Below are 10529 nucleotides of genomic sequence, written 5' to 3' on the forward strand. Positions count from 1 at the left end.
TCGTTGATTTTGCATTAAGATTCGCGTAAATATTTTTTTCCCAATTTTTTTTCTTTATGTATTACTTGACTGAGACTGAGACCTAGACACTCCCTAAAAAATAGGCACAGACAAAAAACGTGTGTACAATAAAAAGGATTGCCAGGGACCAAATTTTTTTCCCCTTAATTTCTGCATGTATGTATGTAGTTTCTCCCAATTATTTCGGGGATAGAAAAAAAACCCTTTTGTGTAGAGCGTTTGGATGCTTACCTCCTAAGTATTTCACAAATAAATGTCCCTTATTTCACAATCTTTTTTCGGAAGAGAAAAATAGGCACAGACAAAAAACGTGTGTACAATAAAAAGGATTGCCAGGGACCAAACTGCTAGGGCACACTTTTTATCTCGGGATTATCGAAGGCATGACGTTAAAACCGAGACTACGGCGCAGATCCCTTTCACTCTCAGCCGTCAGCCCTCACTTTCAGTCCAAACGAAGGAACGACTTTCCTACCCTAGAATTCCGGTCCCTGCCATGGCGGCGGCGGCCGGCCTCCACCAAGACATTCTCGCCCGTATCTTCCTCCTCTTGTCGTGCATCGCGGACTGCGTCAGGGCGTCCACCGTCAACAAGCACTGGCGCAGGGTTGCCCTGCAGAACCCGTCCCAGCTGCCATGGCTCCTCAGGCCGTCCACCGCCAGGACGGACAGCTATCGGATCTTCGGCGGCCTCGACGATCCGCGCCCGCCCCTCTTCGACCTGGGCCGCGGGCCGCGCTTCTGCGGGTCCGCTCCGGGCGGCTGGTTCGTCATTTCATCCCGGCAGCAGCAGTGGCGAGGCCACGGCCTGCTGAACCTCCGCACCGGCGAGCGCGTCGCCCTCCCCGACCGGGTGCGTATTCCCCTCGACTCCGGCGTCATCACGTGCCCCATGATGATCCGCGCAGCCGTCATGTCCGCCGCGCCGCCGTCTGCCGCCTGCTTCGTCGCCGCCATAACATCCAGCCAGACCAACATGGCGTTCTGGCGCCCGGGCATGGACTGCTGGTTGTCGGCGCCGGTGGGGCCGACCCCGCGAAACGCCCAAGACCTCACTTACCACGACGGATGGTTCTGCGCCGTCGACTCTGATGATGGCCTCGTCTCCTACAAGCCGGAAATTGGCGCTGATGGTTCTTCGCTTACTATTCGACATCACGACTATAAATTAGATGGTCACCGGACCCAGGCCGCGCTCGGGGAGATCGTCTCCCGCTACCTCCTGCCATCCGCCTCCGGTGCCGATCTGCTGATGGTGAAAAGGTACGTCGCGCCGGCGAAAGGCGGCACCTGGAAGTTCCAGGTCTACAGGCTGCAGGAGGGACAGCCGGCTTCCTGGGGCTTGTACCAGATGACTGGGCAGGTGCTCTTCGTCGGCTGGGCCTGTTCCAAGGCCTTCGACATGGGGCACGCTGGCAACCCGGGCTACATCTACTTCCTCGACGACGTTTACCCTGGCGGGCCACATAGTGTCCTCCAGCAGAATGAGTATCCATGCGCCGACACCGGTGGGTGGCGTTACTCAGTCCCCGGCGAGATTGAGGATTGCCTGCCATGGGCGCCCCCCTCGGACACGTCGCCGTGCATTTGGTACCACCATTAATTGAGCTACCCAGCAGGTTCAGTTTGAGGCATCATGGAGATTTCGATCAGTTTATTTGGAGTCTTATTTGTTGTTTGTATTTGCTCCTAGTCAGTGTTTGTTTGTTGTTGTGGTTGTGTCCTCGTCGTTCTATGGGAAACTGCATATCCAGTTTGTTGTATGCTCCAGGTCAGTATTTCAAACTATTGTTGTATGTCATCGTTGTTGTCGTCAGTTAACTTGCAGGCTGTTTTGGAACTCATTTCATCTATATGAATTCTCAACTATTTAGACTGCTACCAGCTTTATATGTTGTTTAAATTGTGTGTATGAGTTTTTGGTGTAAATTCTACTTCATTTTAGTAGTCCGCACAGTTTCTTATTGAATCATATGATTGCATGTCTCAGTGGTAGAGGTGTTTTTCATGTCTTCCCTGTTTGCATTACACAGTTGATGAGATGAGCAGCAACGGAATATTTGATGTCTGTTTAGGTGTAGAGCACAACTAGTACCAAATAGTGATTTCATGTTGAAGACTCGGTTTTTCTTACATGACCCTTCTTCACTTCTCAGCTGATTGTTTGATGTGTTTTAGCGGCTTATTACATCGTCGAATGTGGTTGTCATTGAAACTGAAAGTTCCATATCCAGTTTGTTGTATGTGCTTAATTTGAAGACATTTTTCAAACTCATTTCATCTATGAAATTATGAAGTATTTAGACTGCTATGCTAGCTACCTATATAGGTTTGTTTGATTTCTATATGTTTCTCATTTATTTTCTGGCTTCCTAATATTTGAATTATGTGCATGATATTCTGGTATAAATTCTACTATTGATTTTGATGTATTTCGCCCTATTTTCAGTAGTGCACACAATTTGTGAGTGTAGCGTACGATTGCATATGTTAGTGGCAGAGATGTTTTCCATGTCTCCCTTGTTTGCATTACACGTACGAACCAGCACAGTTCATGAGATGATCAGCAACTGAATATTAGATGTCTGTTCAGGTGTAGAGATCTACTAGTTCTGATTGTATGTTGAATACTCTAGTCTTTATTAGATGACCCTTCTTCACTTCTCAGCTGATTATTTGATGTGTTTTAGAGGCATATACTTATTATATAATCGATGCGCTTGTCGTTCAAACTAAAAGTTCCATATCCATTTTGCTGTATGTGCTTAATTTTATGCCCTTTTTCGAACTCGTTTCATCTATCAAATTGTGTACTATTTAGACTGCTACTAGCCAAAGTTTTAAATAGTGGGCTATGACTAATAGGGGCGGCCCTCCAGCGCTATTGACCAATGGAGACCGGGTTCCAGTGAGCTCGTTTTTTGAAAAACATATTTATACAACGCAACAAAATCATATTTTTTGTAGATATACAAATAAATGTTTAACACGTTCGAGAAAAGTTGGAGAACAATATAGTTTCATACGTGGCGTACACAAAAAAGACAAATACGTAAATGAAAATGGGTCAATTTGTTTTTGTTGTTGGGCCTACATTTCTGTGTTTTCTGCACAACATGCAAATCATAATATTTTTGAATGAAAATTTCCAGATCCGTCACGAATATGTATAAGTTTCCACAGGATTTTTTTGAATTTTTTTAATATTTGGAAATACCATTGTTGAAGATTTTGAAAAAAAATGCTCCATGGAACCCGGCCTCCATGTAGCACTCCGCTGTAGCCCACTATAACCGGCTATTTCGTGAGTTTAGTGGGCTATACCACATAGCGACACCTTCTCAAACTTCGCTACTAGCTACCTGTAAAGGTTTGATTTCTATATGCTTCTCATTTTCTCTGGCTTCCGAGTATTTGAATTATGTGTATGATTTTCCGCTGTAAATTCTAATTCAGATTTTGATATTTTCTGCAGTATTTTCAGTAGCGCACAAAATTTCGGATTGTATATTATGAATGCATCTGTCCGTGTCAGACATATTTTTCATGTCTCCCCAGTTTGCATTGACATGAGATGATTTGCAACTGCATATTTCATGGTTGTTCAGGTATGCAACACTAGTACTGAATGTCTGTTCAAGACTCTAGTCTTTGTATAAACCTTCTTCACTTCTCAGATGAATATGTTTGATGTGTTTTAACGACATATATTTATTATATATTTTCCATTTCTGCCACTGAAAAACCTCACTTCCTTGAATACAATATCGTAAATGGGCACACCAATATTGTACATGGTTATCCCTCCATCTACTAATACAAGGCCACTGCATATATTTTTCTCTAGCTTTGACCATTAATGTTACCAACAAAATGTGAGTCATATGTCATAAAAATTATGCCATTGGATGCACATTTGAAAGAACTTTTCAAGAATCTATTTTTTACGAATTATATCCCATATTTTGTTGACCAAAATTACAAGTCAAAGCTTGATACGAAAAACAAAGTGGCCTTGTATATAAAAATGGAGTACTCATTATATGTTATTCATTTAGCAATGAACAAGAGCTTAAATTTGTGATTATCTTGTTAGCAGCATTTAGCTAAACCAAGTCAAAAGAGGTGCATCTGCCGTCATCGTGGTCATCATGGTTCACGAGTAGAAGGCTCCGCCGTCAAAATAAGCTGCAAGAAAGAAGTGCACCAGGTAATGTTGTAATTTACTCGATTAATTTATATGTCCTTCCTTCCATTCTTCTCCCGTTATTGATCTGTAAGGCTTTTTTCTCCATGATTCTAGCTGGTGTTGTTGCGGAAGGAAGACCAATGCGAGCAAGAAGATGAGGTAGGAGGCAGCCTAAGTGGGGCTGCTTCTCGTTGCTCTGAGAAGCCCTTCTTTCTTGGTGCTAACCCCTCCTGTTCACATGAGTATATTCCAGATTTGGCCAGGTAGAGGTGGAAACGTTGGCATCTCTTTTGACTTGGTTTAGCTAGATCTTTTACGGTTTCACACCTCTCCTTTGCTTTTCCTTTTCTTTAGTTTCTGAAGGTTATGTCCTGGTAAGTGTTGGTTTTGTTGGGCAGCGCTGAACATAAAGTGTTAACTAGCGTTAGTGAACTGATTATCATTTTCTCCTTTTATTATTGTTAAATGAAGATTGTTCTTCGAAAGCGCACAGAATATATATGAATTTGTGTTGCTATCAATGGACATTTCCTGTGTTCAATTTAGAACACGGACATGATGACATGGAGTATTTGAGAACTTGTGCAGAAACCTCTCTAAGGTAGTTTCCCTATGCTGCATATAACTCAAAATATACAGTCCTTGTCCATCTTGTTTATTAACATGATTGTCATTTTTTCAATTAAGGAAAATTGATAGTACTTTCGCAAAGCTTCATAGCTCAAAATATGCAGTCCTGTTCGTGCATCTCGCTGGTTAACATGATTGTCATTTTGTGTAACAGAGCAAAGTTGAAAGTTCACAAAGCTCATTCCATGCACTGCGGTTCGGGCGCTTGTTGCAAGTGATATACCTATGGAGTGAGAAAACTAAAGCAAGCCTACAATACTTTGAGATCGAAGAAGGACAAGGAGGTTTGTGCATATATATTCTGAAAAGGATTTATCAGATGCTCCCAATCTCCAAGCCATTATTGGTCTTCCTCTTTGAATCCTAGGCAAATATGAACTGATGAGATAGGTAGAATAACCCAGTACTCCCTCCATAAATTAACATAAGGATTTTTTTATACTGTCATAGTGTCAAAAAACATCTTATATTAAGTTAAAGATGTAGTATGTACTACCAGGGCCCTGTGTCCTACTACTTGCGGGTGTTTTACTTAGCATGTAAATGAAGTAATGAATCCTGAGTCGCATGGTACCAAATTTCTAAGGCAAGGTCTTGTTCCAGTACAACTGATTCGAGTTTTGATTTCCAGCATTGTTTCACCAAAGCTTGTTCATATCTCCTTTTTGATAATATATAGTTTCTTGCTTCTAAATATCAGGGGCAGTGCCTTGGCTGCAAAATCTCATCCAAGAAGAATAGGCGATCTTTTGTTCAACGCTATCCTGGAATTTTAACACAAAGCTTTGTGATCTTCGCCATGTAATTGTGATAATTTATTGAAAAATGCAAGTCGCATGATGTGTGTGTGAGCCATGGTAATAAACTGCAATCTTTCTAAATTCACTCATGACCCGATATTTCAATAAAGTCATGAAGGTAAGTGCATCTTACATTCCTTATAAACTGATGCAGTTAAGCTTCCACCATCTTCTTGTGTTGAACGAAATGTGTTACCGTGTTAGCTGCCAGCAACCTACAATTGTATTTATTTTACAAGGTATGTTCTGTTGCATTACCAGATGTCAGATGAAGTTAGTTATGAGAAAGACGAAATGTGGATAGGACAAGATACAAAGATAAGGGAGCTGCTAGGAATATAGTCTCCTACTTAAAGATCAATCCACTGCTTCTTGCAAGTATAAGTGTTGACTTCCTTCTTTTTCCATCTTCTTTAGCATTTTTTTTGTTGAGAGCAATCCACACGTGTCATTTCTCCCTTATGTTGACTTCCTTCTTTTTCCAAGATATTTTGCACATGGATATAGGAGCCAACATTCTTATGACTGATGTTGTACAACTTATGCTACTTAGCCAACTACAATTCAATTATTTTGTCTCGGAATATTAATTTTTGAATTAGTAGGTGCTCTGAAGAATGAGCTATCGAATCAAAAGTTAACGACCTATCATTATCAGTTGCTCTAAATCACACACATTTCTAAATTAGAATAATTGTGTGATATATGTGATTTTCGGTTATTCCGTGGCAACACGCGGTCATTTGTCTAGTTAAGATGTAAATGCGACGTGGTCGACATTAATTCCATGTCAATTTGTTATCACATGACAGTGGTCCCTGCACTGGACCTCCAATGCCTCTTTAGTAATTCGATAATTATCCTCCAACAATAATTTGACAAATATTCGTTTGCAGAAGTACTAGGATCGGAATAAGAAGCCATCATGCATGTTACGTGATCGTCAATGCATCGTCAATGAGACATGGATTTAGTTTGGAGAGAAAAGAATGTACAGGAAGTCAAGGTCATGTACTTATGTAGACCAAACCTTAGAGCGACCTCGTTAGGGCATGGTCTGTAGCACCTCGTTTATTTGTACCACCAAAAAGGCATTAAGTTGATTGGGAGGCATGGCTTACACAGCAGCCACACCATACTATTGTGACTGATATTACCATCTAGGATTACATGTTCTCTAGTAAAAAAACATTACTCCCTCTAATCCATATTAATTGTCCTGATTTAGTCGTGACAATTAATTTGGATGAGAGGGAGTATTACATTTTAATGAACTAAAGAGGTTGGGAGTTCAGTTTTAAAAGAAAGAAAACTTGCATAACTGTAGATAAGAGTAAAAAAGGCGGTAACCTGTGCCCGTGCGTCGGCCCAAAATTTGAACAGGTCCAACCCTGACAATTAGATGCGTCCCCGCATAGCTGTCAGATCGTGTCCTTACTGCACTTTCACCCTTGCATGTTTTCAGATCTAAAGAAATTGCCACACCAGCTCAAATCGGCCGCCTCCGTCACCACTTCGTACAGGGCAGAGCCGTCCTCCGGACCGCACGTTGTCCCTGCTCACCGGGACCAAGCGCCATGAACGCAGCTCCATCGCCCACGCTCGTCATGGATGGATCTTGCGCTCGCCACCTGCTCACGTCATGGACACCGTCTTCAGCCTCCGCTTCGCGTCGCCGCCAGTGCCGGCCACCGGGATGCTCCTCAAGGTTGACTCCTCCGGCCGCCTGCGCGCGCTCAGCACGGCCTACTCCCTCACGGTGGCGTGCGCCATGCTCTCCACCGGCTGTAGCTTTTACACGTGTCGGTTGCAGCCATTGTAGCAAAAATTGATACCGGTTGTAGCAAAAATCAAAACCGATTATAGCAAAAAAAATGTTGGATGACCGCGGCTACAACTCCAGCGAATTCAGGTTGCAACTCTGACGAATATGGGTGTAGTTTTTTTAGTGGAAGGTTGTAGCAAAAAATACGCCCGCTCGCCGTCGGCCTGTGTACCCCAATGTGTGCGCTCCTCGAACGCCTTCAGGCGCCCGGGAGCTTCGTCGAAGGCCATCCCTTCGACGTTGCAGAACTGCTCGATGCTGGCGACCGCAACATACAGCAGGTCGGGCACCGTGTCCAGCTACTGCTTCAACATCGCCGCGTTGTCCAGTGTCGCCACGAGCATCGCGTACTTCGCCGCCATCCCATAGACCTTGCCGGTGTACACGTCGGACTTGTCACCGTCGTCCATCCGCAGGCAATGAAACTGCCCGCTCAGCGTCGCCGGCCGCGCAGCCTTCACCCGTTGGCTTCGGCGCTACCCTCCTTTGTCGTTGGCTTCGGCGCTACCTGCGTCAGCACCACCTCCAACAACATCGTCGGCAGCATCGCCCGCGCCGTCTTGCTCCGGCCAACGTCCATCGCCGCACCTTTCGCCGACCCCACCACACCCCATAGCCCCTGGGCCTCAAGGATCACCTCCACCTTGATCGCCCCTGGGCCTCGAGGAGGTGTAGTTCGTCGGCGCCAATGGTGGGATCTGCATCGACCCCGACACACCGCCACTGCCGTACACGACGAGCGACATGGCCGTAGGCGATCACCCCTCCACGAGATCCCCGACGAGCGACCCCGTGTGTTGTACTCGCGAGAGTGGAGCTGAGTTCGTGCTCAGGAGATCAATACAGAGCGCGCCGTTCGCGGTGGCGGAGGTGTTCGAGCGCCGAAAAATCCTCTGTGTTCATCCATCCGTCTCTGCACCTTGTCTCCGGCGATCACCAGAGCGGGGTGGTTCCATTTTACATCTAACACTTCATACCCAATTGACCCGTCACATCCCTAAAAAAAGAAATTTGGAAGTAAATAAACGGGATTTCCAGGACCAAACTGCTAGGGCGCAGGAGTGACGTTAAAACCGAAGCTAGGGATCGATCCCCTTCACTCTCACCCACCTCGTTTCCCGTCCAATTGTCCAAACATCCTACCCCTTGGAATCGCGCGCGGTCCTGCCAATGCCATGGCGGCGGCGCGGCCATGGTCCAGCCTCCACGAAGACCTTCTCGCCAGCATCTTCCTCCTGCTAGCGTGCTTAACGGACCTCGTCAGGGCGTCCGCTGTCAGCAAGCACTGGCGCCGGGTCGCCCTGCACAACGCGTCCCCGCTGCCATGGCTCCTCAACCCCTCCACCGCCCGGACCGACTGCTATCGGATCTTCGGCGGCTTCGCTGATCCGCGCCCGGCCCTCTCCGACGAGATCGAGGGCCGCGGGGCACGTTTCTGTGGCTCCGCTCCGGGCGGCTGGGTCGTCGTGCAGAACCGACCAACCTGCAGAACCCATCACTGGCGCGGCCATGCCATGCTCAACCTCCGCACAGGCGAGCGCGTCCCCCTCCCGGACCGTGTGCACATCCCAATTAAATCCGACGGCATCAGGTGCCCCATGATGATACGCGCCGCCGTCATGTCCGCCGCGCCACCGTCTCCCGCCTGCGTCGTCGCCGCCCTCACGTCCATCCAGACAATCATGGCCTTCTGCAGCCCGGGCGTGGACTGCTGGTCTTCGTTGCCAGCAGAGATGACGGCTCCCCCCGACGCCCAAGACCTGACTTACCACGACGGATGGTTCTGGGCAGTCGACTCACATGAAGACCTCTACTGCTACAAGGCCAAGATTTCGACATCTACGCGTACCATTCTACAGCGTGGCTACCAGATCCGTGCTCCCCGGACCAACATGGCACCTGGGGAGATCGTGTCCCGCTACCTCCTGCCCTCTGCCTCCGGCGCCGATCTGCTCATGGTGAGGAGGTTCACCTCGCCAGCTAAAGGCCGCACCACGCGGTTCCAGGTCTTCAAGCTACAGATGCAAGAGGAGGGCCGGCCAGCTTCCTGGCGCGACTACCAGATGACCCGGCAGGTGCTCTTCGTCGGACGGGCATGCTCCAAGGCATTCGACACGGGGCACGCCGGCAACCCGGGCTACATCTACTTCCTCGACGACGTCTACCCTGGCAGTCCGCATAGTTTCCTCCAGCAGAAGGAGTATCCCAACACGGACGCCGGCGGATGGCGTTACTCAGTCTCTGACGAGATCGTGCGCTGCCTGCCATCGGCGCCCCCCTCGGACACCTCACCGTGCATTTGGTACCATCATTAATTCATTGAGTCATACATACCAAGCAGGTTCAGTTTGAGGCATCACATCATAGAGATTTTGATCATTCAGTTTAATTAGAGTCTTTGTTGTTTGTGTTTGCTCCTGGACAGTGTTTCTTTGTTTTTGTAGTCGTCGATGTGGTTGGTGTTGTAATATGAGAAACTGAAAGTTCCATATCCAGTTTGCTGTATGTGTGCGAAATTTGATGTCTGTTTTCAAACTCATTTCATCTATAAGAAATTTAGACAACATGCTACCAGCTATATATGTTCCTTAAATTATGTGTATGGATTTCTGGTGTAAATTCTGCTTCAGATTTTGATGTCTTCCGCCGTATTTTCAGTAGTGCACAAAATTTCTGATTTTATCGTATGATTGCATCTGTCAGTAGCAGAGGTGTTTTTAATGTCTCCCCTTTTTTGCATCGCACGCAAGAATAAGCACAGTTGATGATCTGATCTCAATTCAATATTTGATGTTTTTTCAGGTATAGAAATCAACTAGTACGTATTGATTGTATCTTGCGGACTCGAGGCTTTATTAGATATGAGCCTTCTTCACTTCTCAGCTAATTGTTTGATGTGTTTTACGGGCATATACTTATTACATCGTTGATGTGGTTGTTGTTGAGACTGAAAGTTCAATATTCAGTTTCTTGTATGTGCTTAATTTGAAGGCCTTTTTTGAACTCATTTCATCTATGAAAATGTGATGTATTTAGACTACTAGCAGCTACCTATCTATATAAA

The 10529-nt window shown here is 46.1% G+C and overlaps 2 protein-coding genes across 2 annotated transcripts; both read left to right on the forward strand.

The window, feature by feature from the left end:
• The first annotated feature begins 460 nt into the window (after positions 1–460).
• On the forward strand, positions 461–1901 carry LOC123397857. Its single transcript, XM_045092385.1, has one exon. The coding sequence runs from the start codon at positions 518–520 to the stop codon at positions 1622–1624; it is 1107 nt and encodes a 368-aa protein (XP_044948320.1). The 5' UTR covers positions 461–517; the 3' UTR covers positions 1625–1901.
• Positions 1902–8581: 6680 nt separating this feature from the next.
• Positions 8582–9972, forward strand: LOC123398533. The gene has a single exon (XM_045092996.1). The coding sequence runs from the start codon at positions 8641–8643 to the stop codon at positions 9778–9780; it is 1140 nt and encodes a 379-aa protein (XP_044948931.1). The 5' UTR covers positions 8582–8640; the 3' UTR covers positions 9781–9972.
• Positions 9973–10529: the final 557 nt, after the last annotated feature.

Source organism: Hordeum vulgare, chromosome 5H, assembly GCF_904849725.1.
Source record: "Hordeum vulgare subsp. vulgare chromosome 5H, MorexV3_pseudomolecules_assembly, whole genome shotgun sequence".
Taxonomy (NCBI): Eukaryota; Viridiplantae; Streptophyta; class Magnoliopsida; order Poales; family Poaceae; genus Hordeum; species Hordeum vulgare.